Source organism: Lates calcarifer, linkage group LG5 (assembly GCF_001640805.2).
Source record: "Lates calcarifer isolate ASB-BC8 linkage group LG5, TLL_Latcal_v3, whole genome shotgun sequence".
Lineage (NCBI taxonomy): Eukaryota > Metazoa > Chordata > Actinopteri > Centropomidae > Lates > Lates calcarifer.
Window position 1 is genome coordinate 14458199 of NC_066837.1, and position 20363 is coordinate 14478561.

Sequence of the window (20363 nt, forward strand, 5' to 3'; positions counted from 1 at the left end):
CACCAGGCGCTCAAAGGGGGACAGGGAGGCCTCCAGTGGGGTGAGAGCTGGAGGGGCACCAGGCGGGACAGGAACAGGGGCACTGTGGAGTGACACGAGCACGATACTCAGCGATGGACAGCTTGGAGACCTCACACTCACGCCGTCGGTTGTACAGGATCAAAAGAGCCAGGCTGGAGTGGCAGAGAAGGCGCCAGGCCTCGGCAGACTGCAGCTGTCGAGACAGGGACAGGAAGGCCGAGTGCTGCAGCCGACGAAGGTACAGAACCAGGGAGGACAAGGACGAGAGCAGGGGCAGCATGTGGTGACGCCCTGAACTACTGAAAATACAGAGACAGTGAGCTATTAGTTTATTTATTCATTTAAAAGTTTCAGTTAATGAGTTGTTAGATTATCCTACAATCTAACATTTAATGTCAGCTGGCACGTTACTACAGAGCTAGGCAGGTATCACAGGTGAACTTTAAGATTGTTTGTGTGCACAAATTAGGTTCTAGAGCTGCAAGTAACAATTACTTTCATGACTGATGGATATACCAAATGTTTTCTCAGATAACTGTTTTGTCAATAAAATGTGAGACAACAGAGAAAAATGTCACTAGGATTTCCGAAGTGTTAAGTTTGCACACTAATTCTCTTTGTCAGCACTTTGTCTTCCCCAAACCATTCTGATGCCACTTTGTTTCAGCAGTTTGCTGGTCAAAAATAAACCTTGATATTTGTCAGGAAATAAACAATCTAGAGTAAATGCCACCTCTCAAATATATTTTATGCAGCAACTGTTAATAGACATGCAATCAAGAGAGGAAATTAAGTAATTGCAGGGTACAAATTAATCATTTGTGTTGAGTAAAATTGACTCAACACCTGCTCTACGTTACACACAAAGCAGACGTAGACCTCAAGTTACCTCAGTAAGTCCTTCTCCTTATCCTCTGCCCCACTTTCATCTTCCACCTCCATCACTCCATTCTCCTCCTCCTCTTCCTCTTCTTCCTCATCCTCCTCATCTTCCTCCTCTTTTGGTGGCTCCATCTCTTTGGCCGACTTGCTGCTGAAGGACTGTGGACACACCACCTCTACATCCTCCTCCTCTTTGGGCCTCTTCACCTCCACAACCTCCACATCTTCTTCATCTTCATCCTCCTCATCTTCCTCCGCCTCCTGTCTGTCTCTTTTAAACCTCCTCATCGCTCCCTTCCTGGAGTGCGTCACAGCCACGGGGGGCGGGCTCCTTTTTAAGACCGACACGGGAACTCCGGTGTTCTGACCTCGTGGAGGAGTCAGCACAGGCGGGGTGGAGTTCCTTCCAGAGGAGGAAGGGGATTGGTTGGCTGCCGTGAGAGTGGGTGGAGACATGGAGAGATCCTGGACGCCGCTCTGCGGAAGATCTGAACTGCGGCCCTGCCCTGCGACCTGCGACGACCTCGAGTGCTGCTGAGAGTGTGTGTGAGCCGTGGCAGGGTTTGTGTTCTGTGCGTGCAGGCGGGGCATCTGTGTGTAGCGCTCAACCAGGGCGGAGCACACTTCTGGCTGGTGGGCGTGGTGTTTGTCTAAGTGGCGTCCCAGGGAGCGGAAGTGGCGCCCACAGTACTCGCAGGTTTGGCGCATGGAGTCTATGGAAACTCCTCCTCTGGGGACACTTGAGTTGACGTTCGTGGCGTTGGAACCCAGCGGAGCCGGAGCTTTGAACACAGGCTTAGCTGAAGAGGAGGAAGATGAGCAGGGAGGGGAGGACTGTGCTGGAGCATGAGACGAAGGCGGGAGTGGACGGTTGTGATGGGGAATGCCGGCGGGGGAGACCGGCGACGGCCGCCCGGGTGGGATCCGATGGGGGGTCTTTTTCTTTGAAGGAGTGCCGCGACGTTTCTTGCGGCGGCGTAGCGCACGCCCACGGGGGCTGGTGTTGTCCTCATCCCCACCGTCTGAGTCACTGGCATCAGAGTGGGAGATGGGGGAGGAGGAGGGGGAGAGGGACCAAGATGGGGTGACATACTCCTGCTGCTGATGTTGCTGCTGCTGCTGTTGTTGCCGCTGCTGCTGGGCTGTCAGAGAGAGGGGCTCATCCTCCTGGAAGAAAAAAAAGGAGCATCATCTGCTGTCCTACATTCATATTTTACAGTATTAATACAATGATTTAAAAAACAAAATGTGTGTTGAAGTGTAGGAAAATTCAGTTATTTTACTTAATGAGGTGGCTCTCAAACTACTTCTCTCATTCCCTGTTTCGGAAATCAAAAGGTTTTTGGATTTTAGATTTAGATTTGGATATTTATGTGTCATTATGTATTGTTTCGTTTTTGTTCTTTCAAGAATCAGATTAATTCCACTTGAGATGTGCTGCACATTTTTCCCCTGGTCACCTCTGGCACCCCCCACCCCAACCCTGCAACAGCTCTATGCCCCCCAGTATGAACACCAATGACTTAACAAATGTTTTTTAGTTATTTTCTTTCTTAACTTGCATTTCATTACTCTGTTTTCTGCATTATAAGTGAGTTTATAAGATAGTTTATTATAATTAATATCACTGCTGACTTTATTGCATGAGGGTGTTTAACTTTTGTCAGTCTGATTAGATTCACAGTCTAGAGAGTCGTTAAATTTCAAAGCAATAAGCAAAAGGTGACCATCAGTGGCACAACATTTAGTGTGTGATAGGAGGTAGAGAGACACTGAGCATAAGCAGGTTAATGTACTTGTGCTGTTTTACTTTAAAGGAGTTAAACTCAATGTCATTAACACACATAATCAGTTATCCAGAGGAGGGGGAGGAAAATGTAATGGCTGTGTTGAGTCCAACATTAGTGTTGTCCACCTACATACAGACAGGTGGCATCCTGCAGGCACAGGAGCACATCACAACCGCTTCAGCAACATCTGCTGTTGATTGTACAGGGTCAGTGCTCCTTTTTACTACATACATGTTGTGGGGAATGATATATAGAGCAGAATTAAGTATCAGATGTGATGCATGTATATACTGTGTGATTTCAAAATAAAAGTCTCTCATTCAACGAAGGTTCTGTCAGTTATTGATTGATCAGGTTTTTTTTAATAGAGAAAAAAATACTTAATTTCTTCAGTAACAAAGAGTAAAGCACATCAAAAAACTTTCACAGGTGCTGGATCAAAAATCAAACTAAAGGCAAAAAAATCAGACAAAAGATCTACAACACTGCAAATAGTTCCCAGTAATTTTAATTAAGCAGTATCTCAATCTACAAGCGATCTTCACAAAAGACAAAAGATCTCTAGGAGATTGAAACCTTGCTTAATTAAAATCACTGGGAACTATTAGCACAATGTGTGGATCTTTTGTCTGATTTTTGCCCTTAATTTCTTCATAGTTTTGTGGTGGAAGAGTCAGTACGAACTTATACTGTGCAGCTTTTTAAATTTTTAAAGATACCACATTTGTGAGGTTGAATTTTGGGGAAAACTGTCTCAAATCTGTATAAGTAACTGATTTTTTTGGCCACTTTGGGAGCAGTGGTACTAAGTTGTGATCACATCATTAACCCATTTTAAGTTCTACATTTGCCAGCAATATGGCAAACTTGTTAGCAGTTGCCTGTTTACATATCCAATATTGTCATTTATTTGGAATCGTGTTTCTGGCCACCAGATGAATCTAAAGCCTATATTCTTAATAATTCCTGAGGGAAATATCTGGCCCCTTAGCTGCTTAATACAACACTAGGCAGGTAGAGTACAATGGGTTTTTATTGTTTTTTCACTGAAAACAGCTGCCTGCTGCAGCCAAAAACAAGTTATTGAGAAGAAAAACAGTAAAGCTGAAGGGAGCTGCAGATTCAGATGATAATTCTCACATTACACATTGTAATTTGATACACTGTAATCATAATAACATTGATTGCAGCCGCTTTAAATGATATTCATAATTAGTTTGATAATAAGTGCTCGCTATTTATAGAATAATAAAGAAAATAATAAAGACAACTTCCAGCTTAGTAATGTAACTAGTAACTAAATTGCAATTAATGATAATGAAATTGCTTTTAGGAAACAGACAATGATTTTCTCTCACCTTTTTGATATTGTTGTTATTCTCAGTGTCAGAGTTACAGTCGTGTTGTGCTGGAGACACAGTACCACGGAAGCCCTGTGGGACATAGAGCAGTCACATTAAAACAGCCGGCACGCTGCTCATTAATGTTCGCAACCATCACAATCAGCCTAATCCGTCACTCAGAGAGCAGGAGGACACCCCTCCACAGTCAGGCGTAAGCACGGAGGTTGATTAGGACTCCAAAGCTCCCACTAACAAGCCGCAACAAAAGAAGCAAAAAGACATAGGCTTTCACACACTGGGGTTATCAATCAGGCTGGAAGAACGGAACTAATCAATCAGCCAATAACAGCAATATAAAATTTAGACTTCATAGCAGCAAAATTTAACATATTCAAATATTTCTTTGAAGGAACTGCAAGCAACCTTGTGTCCCATTTAAACGTCTGATGTCAATTTCTCAGTTTTGTCAATTTAATTTCCTTAAATGGATTCTGGTATCATCATTTTGTTGAGTAAATTGATCCAATCTAATGAGATCCATTAAAGGAACAGATGTCATGCAATAACCATGGTTACTGTTGCTAAAGCACTATAGGTAAAGAGAGAGAGAGAGAGAGAGGGAGAGAGAGAGAGAGCTGGAGCTCAGCCATCACCATGGTAACCCCATGCCTTGCTTAGCTGTGTGTGTGTGTAGCATGAATGTGTGCACAGTAGGTGGTGTGAACGTGTGTGTGTGTGTGTGTGTGTGTGTGTGTGTGTGTGTGTGTGTGTGTGTGTGTGTGACAGACAGTGAATGTGTGAGGCTGATCAACAGTGTGTGAATACACATATGGTTGCCTATCTGAAGTCATCAGAGATATGCCGTGTATTTTTACACTTATGAGGACCAAGAAGCCGAGGACAGATGAAGAAAACTCAAAGAGTGAGATCATTTTCTCACCTTGACATTACTGAAGCGGTTGGTTTCAGATCAGAAATTGAGTTTAGAGTTGAGGTAAAATTTAAGTCATGTTAAAAATGGCAAAAAAAAGGCAAATTAAACTAGAAAATTGTAGTATCAAGGATTTTAAAGTGTATATGTGTTGTTTTATTGCATGTTTCTCCAGGCACTGACCAGATTCTCTCCCCACTCTGTCAGACTGTAGTCCACGGTGATCTCCTCCCCCTTGGTGATGTCTCGGATGGCGATGACGACCAGCCGCACCTGGCTGCCACAGTGGACCTCCCGGATGCGGCAGTTGGGGGAGGGAGGGAAGGAGCTGGCCGTTGGGGCTGGAGCAGAGGCGGTCGGAGCTGCCGGAGCCGTGGACGCTGGCGTCAGAGACGGGGCCTGAGCTGAAGTGGCTGTGGCCGGGGCAGGAGCGGGGACAGGTGTCGGGGTCGGGGCTGAGGAAGCGGCTGGAGCTGGAGCTGGTGTGGAGGCTGAGCAGGAGCTGGTCTTGGATCCAGAGGAGGCTTTGTCGTGAGCCTGCTCCGATGGACCACTGGGAGGCGAAAAAGGATTGAAGGTAAAGTTCTCACTACCTTCATCAGACCACACGTGCTTTTGGTCTATTTCTATTCTATTCCCATCTGGATTGTGCTATAACGCTTAGATGATTGACAGAAAGTTATTTTTTTATAATTAAATAATTAATAATTAGTCTTAATAATTTATTAGGCAAAATACCTTAATATACATTTACTGCTTCCAGCCTCTCAAATGTAAATCTGCTTTTCTGTGTGGCCTCTGGGAAACTGTGAAGGTAATTTTTTGTGACTGTAATGTTTTCTCTTTGTATTTACATTCCTCTATAGCCACAGGATGCCATTCTTTTTTTGCTGTAGGGATCTACTGCACCTGAATGAGTATATAAAGCAAACACTACAAACGAGCTCATGCCAGTGCTTCAAGGCAACGATTCTCAATCCTGGTCCACAGAGTGCTGCTGATTTTTCATCCTAGTCTACTAGTCAACTGCATTCTTGTGACATCTCTTGTATAAATCACTGTGCTGCTCTCAGAAAAAAAAAAAGCTATCCTTGAGTGCTGGGTTAAGATCGGCAACCATTCATTCTTTTCCTTTTCTAAATCTAAAAGTAGAGCAAAAGAAGTGGCCTTTAGTCAGGCCTCCACTGACGGTTTAACCCTTTAGTAGCCTGCATACACGCTGATCTCTGTGTGAAATATTTACAGCAATAAAAAAAACACACACACAACCGTTCACTCACCAGTTGTGAGGCACAGGCTCTGTGTTGTAGAAAGGCCCATCCAGTGTGGGCCGTTTATTCTCTGCTGCCTCCTTACGATCACCTGAGAGCACAGGAACAGTCAGTATAAAAGGATTACACACAAGTATGCAGGGACACACACACACGAGCACACACAAAGGTCATCACCCCATCTCCTGGAGCACACACACAGGTGCACATTGCAGCACATACATAGGCGAGCACACACACACATATACACACATGCACAGAAGTAGGTCACAGTCACTTGCACATGCTCCACCCCCACACCAATCACACACAGACACACACACACACATTGTTGATGGCGGTAAGAATATGGCATGCTGCACACAAACACACACCTGGGTTGAAACTGTGTTCAGGCACGCTCTCCTCCTCGGTGTGTGTAACAAAGACTTTCACGGGTGTCCCCTTCCTTTTCCTTCCACAGCCGCGCCTGCAGAGAACACACACAGACACACACGCAATTATCATTTAATCAATCGGCCTACTGGGCAAACTTCACATCAATCAGGTCAGAGAGTGATCAATAAGCTGATGGCCACCTAATGGATCAATACAAACTGTGTTTAGCCCTCCCATATTAGCAAACACCAAAAATAAAAACAACAGCAACAACACAAAGATAATTTAGACTGCTCTTTAGTGTGTGTGACTGCAGTGTGATAAAATCAAGTGCATGGTTTTAGATTTTACACATTCTTCACTGATCGACCTGGAGGGAATTCGTTTCAGTCTGAACCCTGCAAAGAGATTCTTCAACATAATGATTCTGAATCTATTTTCCTCAGCACACATCACGTTCAGAAATTAAAAGAGAACTCCTCACAAATGTACACTTGAATGTTCATAAAATGCCTGAGAAGTTTTCATTTAGAGGTTAAAACGCCCCCCAGTAATTAAAAGTATAACCTCTCTTGCATTTCAACCTATTCACATTTATTTCATTGTGCTGTCAACTGTTCATATTTGAATGGGAAAATTGTTCCCTATGGACCATCGTAAGAGAATCTTTGCAGTGCAGTGTTAACCCTTAACCTTTAATAAAATGTAAGTAATTATTTTACTGTACACAGACTGAACCACAAGAACAAAATATATACAAAAATGAAAACTATGGAACTGGGTATCATTTGAATTTTTGACACTGGTGCTGAGAAGATGCTGAAAACATTTTTTTTTTTTTTTTCAAATCCTTACCTAGAGAAATATGAACATGTCTTACTACAAAAAATATTTTTACATTTTCTCAAATGTTAACATGCTGTCCAAGAACCAGTTTTCTACAGACATATTTTTGTTGGTACCATTAAAGTACTGAGATTCAATATGGAGCCTTAGATATAAATCTCAACAACTGAGGAACAGGATAATGAAGTGGTTAGTCAATTTCTTTGATTAAAACAGGAATGTACATTATATTATGACTTAAATAAAGCAAATCAAACTTCTAATTTGCAAGCACTAGGAGTGTGCACAATTAGTCGATGAGTCAAAATGATTAGCATAGTCAACATCTTTTTTTTTTAAGAACTGACTAATTTCTATTTGACTAATTTTTATTTGGGTGGGGGTCGGAGGAGATTTATGTTTTACTTCATAGAAACACAGAACTAATGCTTATGGTGCTATTTCTGCCCGTGTGCTACTACTTCGCTAAAGACTGGAACAGATGTCAGCAATAAAAAGAAGCTAAGAGTTTAACATTCTGCATCATGAAGCCAGATTTCCACAGTTCTACCAGCACGATGAGGAATCACTTACAACACTGTCACAAAAATGTTGAGCTTCAGCAACAACAAGGCCGAACGGAGCAACAACGAAAAATGACTGGATTTGTTGTTGAACCTGAACGCTCATGAGACAGCAAACAACAGGAACAAATTACTGCTTTGGTGACTTCAGACGATATGTTTCCTCCTAAGTTTGGCACACACTAAAAGATTTTTTAAATCTTAACCAATTTAGAAAATGTGAGAGACCACACACATGACGACAAATGACGACAGATTGACTGATTGGCTCGTTCTGTTCCATGTGACGATCCACAGAGCGCGTGCTCAGCTGTCCTCGGTGTTCCCCCCTCACAACAGGATTTCTGATCGTAAATATTGAACATGTTTAATATTTATCATGGGGGCCTAGACTGTCTTCAGAGCAGATTGGGGCAGGTAAAATCACTCTGAACACACCTCACAATACAGGAAAATCCAGCAACATAATCTTTAGAACCAGCATATAATCTGACCTTTAATGACTTTGATCAGGAGGAGAAAATCAGCCCAATTATCTTTTTGTGGAGCTTTCAAACACTCATGGAGTTTGTGGAACCCAAACACACCATGCCTTTATGGAAGACCATTACCAGCCAGATTGAGAAAAAGTACAATGAGCCAGCTACAGTTCTAAAAAAGGATTTGATGGAAGCCGAGAAAGTAGCGATTAAATGGTATACTTGTGGTTCACCTACTTCTCGGCTGGTCAGGTATTCTTTATTCATCATTTTGAGGTGGTTGGAGGGCAGGTTCAACGGACAACTCAATTTGCATCCAGCTGTATATGACGATTATGTAAACAGTTATGATCACAGTACCAATCTGGGATATACCTTATTGTTAATACTCGACTGTTCTGACCCCTGGATCGCCACTAAGGAGTGTGCCATTATACCCCAGAGAGCTCAAACGCAGCCACCTGTGTGAGCCCAGAACGGCCGAGCCAGATTATCTTCTTCAGACTAAATCCATGCCACTGATCCACGCCTCTGCCGATTTCTGGGGCTATAGTTCTGGTTACCACAGATCTCAATATTGTTTTCCGTCAGTCTATTTTTTACTCGCATGACATTGGAGGCTCTTAAAACTAGGCCATAGGAAGATCGTGCTTTGGATTTTGAAGTGTTCATTACTGTCTGTGTTAGTGTCTGTTAGTGTGCATGCAGACAAGAGAGAGAAAGAGAGAGAGAAAAAAACAGAGGAGGAGAGGAGGAAAGGAAAAAAGGAGAGAAAAAAGTGAAGCAGCAGAAACAGACAGAGAGAAAAATAGGAGCAAGAGAGAGAAAAAGGCAGAGAGAGAGAGAGAACAGAGGGAGGGAGAGATACTCATTCAGCAGAGATATCAACCAGACCCACTGTCTTTGTATTGATCCACTCCACTCCCATCTGGACTTGTGATACTGTGCACGCATGTCTGTGTGTGTTTAAAGAGAGTGTGTGTGCAGGAAGAGTGTGCACCTGCATTTGTGCTCACATATGTACAGATTTTTCTTTTCCTCATGAGAAGCTTTTTTTTTCTCTGCAACAACCAGCGAAACCACAAAAAACCTCAGCTTTGAAAAATATACTCAGAAATCAAACAATTTACCATTGAAAATTGTGTTTAAATAAGAGCAAGAGGGGAAAAAAATCACTGACAACACAAATAAGACGCAGATCAAACAATCTGCCTCTAAATCGGAAGTTATCACAACACTGTAAAAACCACATGACACACAGCTCAACAGTCAAGATAATGCATTGATAAGATCCCTCAGCAACACAACACGATGAATATGCTGCACATACACTCAGGGGCCACTTTTTTAGGAACACCTATGAAATCTAATGTAATCCAATACAACAGTTCAGCCATAAATTTTACCTTTACAAAGATAATACTGTCAGAGAGGTGGTAATCTCTCCTTATATTTATCATTGAAGTTGTAGGTATATTTTACCTAGAGTGAACATACTTGACTTTCAACCACAACTTACAGGTAATGTGCCAACAACTGCCGATTAAAACATGGAAAACTCTGTAGCCCCCCACCCCCAAAAAATGATCTTGAGGTCACATTATTTTGTCAAACAAAGACATTAATAAGAATATCTTAACATGACGACAACTGCTGATTAAGACGTAAAAAGTGGCTGAAATCTCTGTAAACCCCCCTCCCTCCAAAAAAGAGGATCTTGAGGTCAAATCAAGCTTGTTTGTCATCTTCCACTTTCATGAGTTACTTCAGATTAAAGTTGTCAATTGTGTAACACAAAAACTTAAATTGTGTTACTTTTCCAGTGACAAGCCACATAGGAAAATACAATAACAAAGCCAGTTGTACAACAATGCTGCAACAGTTGTTCACACTTACATACATTACCCACACAGACAGGCCTGAGCTACACTTGATCCCAACAGGTCACCCAGCTTTTCCCAGAAAAACACACACGTTTTCCTCAGAGTTTATATTTTGTCAGATTATTTTGGGTTTCTTCTGAGTGTGTGTGTGTGTCTGTGTGTGTTTTCAGTTCTGGTTCGATGAGTTTTCTGGGAACTTTCTCGCCGACCAAAATCTGTCTCACCTCCACTCCTTGACCCCTCAATATCTCCCTCCATTCCTGTCTCACCCTCTCAATCGATTCTCTCATTCTTCTCTCCCTCTGCACATTTCTCTCCTCTTCTTCACTCCAACTAAAACACACACACTTGCACACACACAGCCCCCTCCCGCCAACCCACATGCATGCACAAATACACAAACAACTCCATACTCAAGACCCACATATGCGTGAGCACACATACAGACACACACACACACACACACACACACACAGCTCACAGAGTCCACATGTGCGCGCACACACACACACACACACACACACAAACACACCCCTCCCCCTCTCTGGCCCACATGCATGCACAAACACACACTCACATACACACAGGCACGCAAACACACACACACCCCTCCCTCTCAGGCTTACAGGCACGCAAACACACTCTCACACACACACTCACACACAGACACAGTACACACAAATATCCTCTCTCTAGCCAAGCTCACATGCACGCACACACCCCCCCCCCTCTCTAAAGCTCACATGCGCACACACACATAGGAAAGCTCACTCAAGCGCACACACACACTCTCTCTCTCTTTCTCTCTTTCCCCTGTGCTCAGTTTCTCTCTCCCTCTCTCTCTCAAATAACCAAACCCACAGTCTCATGTTCCATCTCTGACACACACACTTTTTCCCTCTCTGACACACACACAAAGGCAAGCACGCACAATCTGCACATTGCAGATTCTAAGACTCATGCATATCTGCTACAGTATATTCTCTCCTCCTCTGTATCTCTCACACACACACACAGACAGACACACATGTTCCATCAAGCACATTATTCTTTCTCAGCCACAGACAAACAAATATTACATGTGCTTGCGGATACAAACACACAACCTCCTGTCACGCAACTGTTTCTGCTGCTCACTCACTCCACATACGTCTGGATTACACACAAACACAATCGCACACACAAACACACACACACACGGCACACACATGTACAAACTCACTCAATAAGCCTCACGTACACTCTGTCCTTCATGCAGAACGTTCTCCCTCTTTCTCTCCAACACACACACACACACACACACAATCCTCAATAATAAAACAGATACAAACACACACCACCACCCCCACCCCCCTCACATATACCATACCACCCACACACAGTGTGCACATACACACAAACATACTTTTCCTTTGAGCATGCGTGCACACACACTTGTACACACACTTGCACGCGCGCACACACACACACACACACACACACTGTCCTTTCCTCTTTCATAAACAAAGTAGATGCATAAACACTCTCTCCTTCCCTCTGTATGACACACACACAAACACACTGCCCTTGTCTAGGAGACACACACACAACCACACATACACAGATTCACACACACATACACACACACACACACACACACAAACCTTGTGTCTGTCTCCCCCTTGACACACACCCCTCCCTCTCTTACTGACTGCAGAACAAACACACACACTCATACACACACACACATGCACACACTCTGAAACAGACAGACATACACACACCTCTCCTTCCAGAACAAATACACAAACACAGAAAAGACACACACAAAGACACACACAGCATATGCACTAGCTACCAAGCCTTCTTTTTCAGTTTCCAAGACACACACACACACACACACCCTCCCCTCCTGTTTCAAAAGCTTGCACACACGCAAGTGAAGGCGCACGCACACACACACACACACACACACACATCCTCACCCTCTGTCACACACCCTCCCTTCTCTTTTCCTCTCTCACTCTGTCTTAAACACATACACACTCTCTCTCTCTCTCTCTCTCTGCAACACACACCCTCCATCTTCTCTCTGAGACACATACATACTCTGTTATACACACGCAAACACACACAACCTCCCCATCCCTGTTCGTCACAAACACACACATGCATCTCTCAGTTTCTTAAAGACAGACACACACTCTTTACCTCACCACTTTCTGCATATTGTTTCCTTCAGCACCATCTCTCTCTCACACACCCCAAGAAATAATTTCTTTACTTTTAAAACACACACACACACACACACACACACACAGACATACACAATTAACAGAATCCAAAACATCACACACACTCTCCTCTCTTTACCAATCATACTTATTATTATTATCCTTTCAAAAAATACAATACACTGAAACCCACACACCACTTGGTTACACATAAACACAATCCTTCATGCTCACACACAGACACACACCTCCCATCCCTCTCTCTCCTCTCTCTCTCTCTCCTCTCTCTCTCTCTCTCTCACTCACTCACACACACACACAAACAAACACTCACATTCCCTCCCCCACTCTCCCAACACACACGTATGCACAAACACACTCTCCCCTCCCCTTCCCTGTGCCTCTAACACACTTCCCCTCTATCTCTGTCTCTCTCACACACACACATATATACACACAAACACACACTTTTATATGCTCCTTCTCACGTACACACACACACACACACACATGTCCTTCACAGTCTCACACAATCCTTTTCTCTCTCTCCCTCTCTCTTCTGCCACACAGTAAACACACCTTTATTCCTCCACTCTTTTTTTCCACCACACACACTATTAGTTTCTCTTTTTCTCTCACACACACTCACACAAACACAATAACAGGCATGGATGTGTGCAGACACACACTCTCTGAAAAACACATTTAAAAACACATTTTCCCTGCTCTCAAACACACCCTGTCTTCCCAACACACAGACACACACACTCTTTCTCATTCTCTCAACCACACACAAACTCACACACACACTCACTTGTTCACTCACTCACTCACTCAATACTACACGCACATACACACACACTCCTGTTCTCTTTGTCACACACTCCTTACACACTATGCTCCCCCTCCCTTTCCCCATCTCACTCACTCACTCACACACACACACACACACACTCAGTGTCTGTCTCTGTCACGCACACACTCTCTCCCCCTCCCATCCCTTACTCTCTCTCTCACACACACACACTCCCTCCTCCTTCCTCTGCTCTGGCACACACACACACACACACACACACATGCAGGAACACACACACAGTTACACACCACTCCCCACCACCCCCCTCCACACACACACACACACACACACACACACACACACACACACCACTCCCCCTCCCTCCCTCTCTCTCTCACACACACATACACACACACAGAGCTGCTCCTTTCCCTCTCACGCTCTCTCCCTCTCCCTGTGTGTGTGCCTTTCTCTCACACAACCACACACGCACGCACGCGCACATTACACACAGGCGCGAGCATGCACTTACCGAGTCTCTCTCTCACACACACACACACACAGAGGGAAGCTCTGACAGTACATTAAATCCAACATTTTTTTTATAACTTTGTGAAACTGATCAGTTACATTATTAGTTGTGTTCTTGAAAAGTTTTGTTATTTACAGTTTAACACACAACACGTTGTCATTAAACTCCAGCTTTTCGGCTTTACCTGAAAAAAGTGTTAATTCAGGGTATCATGACACGTTTTTGTTACAGCATTTGTTAAATTTCATTCACCCTGTCACTCAAAAAACACACGTTCAATAGGTGAATTCAGTGTCAGACACATACACACACGCGCGCACATGCACACTGACGCGCGCGCACACACCTCTTTGGAGCTGCTGCTTTGTAAGGTGGAATTAACGTTTACAAAAAAACAAGCTAGCACGAGACAAAACAAGCGACTTTCTTGCGTAATTTCTTTCACCTGGACTTTTACTCACTGACAAACTTGACAATTAACGTATGTTTACAACTTTAGCTCCATCAAAAACACCCTCACACATACACGCGCGCACACACCCACCCCGAGTCTGGCTGTCATTGGAGAGCAAAACACTACCATGACACAGTTCTTCACAATTTGTATATGTTCGTGGTTAATTGACTCCCTCACCCCCGCAGTGGCGGTGCCGGTTTGACGCCTTCTCCGTCGCTGTCCAGGCTGTGTGGGTCCCGGTAGTCGAAGAGCGAGCGTACGGTCTCCGCCATGTTCACGCCAGCGATCGCTGATGTTCCGCCGCCGCACCGTTCAGCCTCTCGCTCTTCTCTCCAACCGCTCAACTGGCTCACACCAAGGTTATTCCAGCCGCTTCCACCGCGCCGCAGCGGAGGGGTGCGCAGAGCGCGGAGGGCGATAAAACACCCCGCGCTGTGGCCTATCGTATCCTCTCCATCGACCAAAACCGGGCGAAGGTTGTATTTCAACACATCGCGTTTGAATGAGCCCAAAACATCGAACTGCGGGTCAGTTTTGATAAATATGATGATAGTAGCCACCCCTGCAGATGAATGGACTCGCCCACCGAGCAGATGAAAAAAGTAGACCGTTTCTAAGAACAGTGATTAGCCCGCTAACTGAGAGAAGAAATTATTAAAATAAGACAGTGGCGAAAAGAGGCATTCAGGTGAAGTTTGACTTTCAAACAGAAGAACATTTAGGTATGTTGGGAAACATTTTCTAGTTTTGTTTACAAACTCATACACATCTTGTTATCCTGTCAACAGGTTAACGCAAGAGCCAATGTGTACATCAATACGTGATTCATTGATATACTCTGTGGATTGTCTTAGACTGCGTTTAGGCAACGTTTAAGTTGTAAAAGAATCTGTCGATTTTTGCCAAAATCCTAAATGTGATCAATATAAAAGAAAACTATATTTTAGGTTAAAACATTTCTGCAATGGTGAGAACTGCTGTCATTCAGAGTTTTACAACACTAACCTTGGTAATATTTAGTTTACCCCACCTCCAGAGGAGTACATAAAACAATCTGCCTTAGTTATGAGAAACCACTCCGCTGCAGCTGGAGTCACATACAATCAAATGGGGATTTCATTAATCAGGATAAATCTGCTTTTTGAAAACAAAAAGTGTTACACCGTTGCACTACATTGTCTACGACAATAGCATCCATCAAAATCTCATAAAAAATTGTTTTACTAATCATATCTATATTTTAATCATATGCATTTTTGTTATTTTTCTTTTGTACACAACTGTTTTAACAGTCATATGTTAATACTATTAGTTAATTGTTTTATTTTTTTTGTTTATTCTTTGTTATCCTTGTTGTGAATTAATGTGTGTGGAAAACATGAGTTAGGTTTTCAAAAATTTGAAAAAATAAGATTTGTGCTGGAAACACACATGGCATATAGTACAGGCTACATTACATTGTGTACTGAGATGGTAATCACGGAGGAGAACAGATTACTAACACTGATTAGCCACTTTCTTTCCTCTAATTTACACACATTTTACGCTGCAAGCCCCCATGATTTCTGGACTACAAGTTGTACAAAGGAAAATCAGTGGGTAATTGACAATACACTAGTGTTACATGCCCACAATAATGATATCAAAAAACCAACCTACTGCAAGCACTGTGATCCTGAGGAAGGAAGCACAAATTTCAATAACAAAATAATTTGTTCACATGTTCACGAGCTCCATCACAGAAATATAAAATCATATTTGATACAAGGCTTCAGAATATCTGAATATCTGCTTCTTGTTGACTCACATCTATTATTTTAATTGAAAAACTGCTTGAGAAAATAGCAAATTACTGTGTAAAATCCATAATCTAAACACCAAGCAGCAGTACTTGGCGTCAGAAAAATATTCCAAGAGCATGTGTGTTGATTGTCATATTATTTGTCCATTTATTTGGCCCTTAGGGTTATTGCTGTGTATCCCAATTATCAAGGTTTTAGCATTGCATTCAGTAGTAATTATACCTGTTAGTGTCATTAGCTTATTGTGTCAAACTAACACATCCCAAAAAATTGTCTTCCCTGACCATGCAGCACTCCACCAAAAGCAATTAATACAAGAACTGACAAAAAAAAACCCTGAATTTATTTTGACAGGTTTTAGTCCCAGGAACAAACATGTTTGCTGAGTTTCTTGCATCCTATTAATATTTTCTATGGATATTTTAGACTGGTGCAACTTAACAGCCTTCAAAAACTACACCAGAGAGCACCTTTGCCATATTATATATTATTATATATATTTCTCAATGGCAGCCCAACACACATACTGTAAATATACTGTACACCAGTCAAACTCCTCCATCAAACCTCTGAAAGGGCCATTAATAATGTGTGAGAAAGTAAACAGAAAGGAGAGAAGAGACAACATGTAAGGATGTTACATGTTGAGATCAATAGTCATGTCATGTCTCGTCTTACTTAAGTTTTCTTTATGTTCCCTGTGTTCTGCGATCAGATCATATGAGCTGTTTCTGTTGCCAGGTTATATTTTTAGTGAGTGAAGATGTGGAATTGGCAATTTGAAGCTGAACTCAGACCTGTATTTAGTTGGCTGATTCAAATGAGCCAACTCTTCTGGTTTCACATCCTGTTGTCAACAAGTTAACACTTATTTGTTTTGGTTTTTACCTGTTTGTTTTCCCATCCACCTTTCGTTGTATTTGCTGGGCTTTTCTTATATGATACATTAAGCACCATTACTTCTTCTCACATATGTTGCTTTGATGTGGACACAGACATTTACCTTAAACAGATTAACAACTTTCATTTGTTTGTTTGTCTTTTAAAATCGCAACCACAGCTACATCTTTGTTCGATTACCCTTGAAAACAGTTTCAAGTAATCTTATGGAAAATTGCAAGTGCCCTTGGGGACCCTCTGGTGGCCATGGGGGTCCTAAACATCGTGCCGTCGGTTTTTACCTGACAGAAGCACAAGGAAAAGGTCAGGTCAAAGGTCAGGGTGTCACCAACAATCATCATCTGGGTGCCATCATAAATATCTATCATCATAAATATCAAAATTTCATGACAAGTTTGCTTTGGACCAAATCGTTGGATGGACAGATGGACTTACACTGTTCACAGTTCAGGTGGTGGGCATGTGTAGGTCAAGTTCAAACGAACTTTTAAGGAACATTTAAAGTAATACAGGGACTAAGAGAGAACTAGGTGTCATGAATTATTGTTTTTTAATTATTGTTTTCTGTACCTTACTTTTCTACAAAAGCCTTTTTCATTTAATAAAATACAAAAAACCTGCATCAGTGTGTAATGTGATCATACAATATACCGTGTATGCCCTCTGTAAATAAAGAATTAGCAAGGTATGTTTTTGACACCTGGTACTAGTTACAATACTTGATGCTATAAATGCAGACACATTTCAGTCTGTACTCCAAAGTATTGAGGTCTCATATCTGTCCCTATTTGACATCAACAGCATGTTGCAAGTTGCCATACAGCTAGACTACATTCTGCAGGCTCAGTCTAAGCCATTAGATCTGGAACATTATTAGGTCTTAAAACAGCTACTGAAGAATCAATTCAGCCTAGTCAGGTATATAAAATGCAATTTGCTGTTTCTCCAAACTCCAAACTCCCAAGCCATCAACAGCTATTAAAACTAGTCTCTGTACACATGCAATGATGCACGATTAGGCAACTGTGTCACATATTCCTCGTCCCAAATATACAGTACAGTATACAGTTTATGTATTTGGACTGATGCCTCCCAGGCCAATTAATCTGAGGGTAAACCATGACCCACTGCAGTTCACCTGGTGCCACCACAGATCAGTGGCAGACACGCTCTGCACACATACAAACTGATGTTTTGTTGATTACGTTTAATCGTTCAGTTGACCTTGTTATCTCCAGAGTGGTCTCCACGCTGGATGATTTGGAAATCCAACACTGGAGTCCAAAACTGAAGGACACCCACTGGAGAGGGGGAGAACCTGCAAATACAAGCCTTGGATGGCATGAAGTTCCCATGAATCATCAGTACAAAAGTTGAGCAAGTGTGTTAGAAAACATTATTTTAAAAAAAACTTACAGAAAAGTCTCTGTATGAAACAAAACCTTGCTGCAATAACTGCTAATGGAGAGTGGACGATGAAATCTGACAACACATTCAGCAGGTAGAATCAGGTCATTTTGGATTCTGGGTCAGTTTTGGATGAATATCAAGTACTGTCCCCCCGATGTTAAAACAAAGTGTTTTATTATGAATTTGCTCATGCTTTGTTTGGCTTCTTATCACTACCAATATTTATCCAGGACTTCCATACCTCCAGAACCAGCAGCTTCGCGTACTTTGGGTTGCAGGAAAATGCTAAAATGAGGTATAATAAACTTATCAGAGGTGTGGAGTTAGGGTAAAGAAATTTACCTGAAATAATCTGGAGCAGAGAGGACTGATGAAATGCTATCTGAATTGCATTATCTTTTGGATCCAGCGTATTTGGAGCTTGACTATTGATGGTTTCCAAGTGATTGAAGGATAGCAAACAAATCAGAATGACTGAGAGATGAGAAGTTGTTTTGTGCTTAACTACATGAATCACAAAAGAAATGTGCAAAAATGTCATTATCCAAGAAGAATCTCCAGTTGCTCAGAAGCATAATTAGCTGTTAGCTCCAGCGATCTGGTCAGAACCACAGATTTTACATGGTGCAAAGTTGCTGGGAGGTCGGTGGATATTTTCTTCACATAGTGAGGAATAAAAGACCTGTTTAAAGGTATTAGACGGCTCACACTGTTACAGCGTGTTTATGGCTGTTTATTGAATCATGCAAACATTTGTCAGACTCTGTGATCAAAGCTATGGTGATCACTCTGACATGCGCTAGAGTTTCAGGGTGACAGCAGTGGAAACTGTTTGGCTTTGGGTGGAAAATGCATCACGATGTTATGCTTGTAATATTTTTTTAGAGAAAAGAAATCAAATAGGTGTGAATTGTCTCTTTTTGTGATCGTGTTTGATGTAGAATTGAGTGAGTGAAGCTTTTATACACTGCAGTTATATCGAATATGAGTCTTAGCACTAACAGGGTGGGGGTGGGCAGCTGAGCTAACTATACTTAGATCAGCCACAACATTAAAACCACTGACAGGTGAAGTGAGTAACATTGATCATCTTGTTACAATACAATGTTCTGCTGGGAAATCACAGGTCCTTCATTCATCTGGATGTTACTGTGACACATAACACCACACCATGACAACAAGGGTCTCCTCCAGCAGGATGACAAACCTACTACGCCACCAAGCCTGCCCAGAAGTATCTCAAGGAACACGATAAAGAGCCTAAGGTGTTGAAGCATCTTTGGGATGCAACAGAACAAGCCAGATTCACAGAGGCCCCATCCTGCGACCCACATGACCTAAAGAAACCACAGGACACTCTCAGAGGTCCTGTGTCCATACCCTGACAGGTCAGAGCTGTTTTGGGGACCTACACAATATTAGGCAGGTCCCACAGATGCTCGATCAGATTGGGGTCTGGGGAGTTTGGGGAGTTTGGAGGCCAGGTCAAAACCTTGGGCTATTTGTCGTGTCCTTGAAGACATTTCTGATCCACATGAACAGTTTTTACTAAATACTGACAATGTCAATTAATATGTTATCATGACATATAAACGGTTGGTTATTTGCAGGGTATCTTGGCCCGTGCTGCTTTGACTTATTGACCCCATCCAGGGTAAGATACATGCACATTTCTCTGACTATTCTTTTAAAACTCCCTGTTTTCATCAACCATTGTTCTTCTGTGGAGTGTTGAGATGATTATTTTATCTGGTGTAGTAGGCCCTGGCTTTGATTGTAGCCTAGCTTGACTGACAATATCCAATCACTACACATCTGTCAATTAGAGTATATAACTGATGTGCTTCTTCCTAGGGCATGAAAGCT

The 20363-nt window shown here is 42.5% G+C and overlaps 1 protein-coding gene across 3 annotated transcripts in view; it reads right to left on the reverse strand.

The window, feature by feature from the left end:
• The window catches only part of LOC127138945 (uncharacterized), a 26090-nt gene continuing 5727 nt past the window's right edge, over positions 1–20363 (reverse strand). Inside the window, exons 3-10 of one of the 3 annotated variants that reach the window (XM_051070628.1) lie at positions 18312–18405; positions 14563–17368; positions 6613–6707; positions 6248–6329; positions 5151–5520; positions 4052–4126; positions 911–2070; positions 1–320 (exon numbers count right to left, since the gene is read on the reverse strand). In XM_051070628.1, the coding sequence (XP_050926585.1) occupies positions 11–320; positions 911–2070; positions 4052–4126; positions 5151–5520; positions 6248–6329; positions 6613–6707; positions 14563–14657 (2187 nt within the window). In that variant the 5' untranslated portion in view covers positions 14658–17368; positions 18312–18405 and the 3' untranslated portion in view covers positions 1–10. Of the gene's footprint in view, positions 321–910; positions 2071–4051; positions 4127–5150; positions 5521–6247; positions 6330–6612; positions 6708–14562; positions 18420–20363 lie in introns of all 3 variants that reach the window. The other 2 variants (XM_051070629.1, XM_051070627.1) reach the window with 2 other exon arrangements.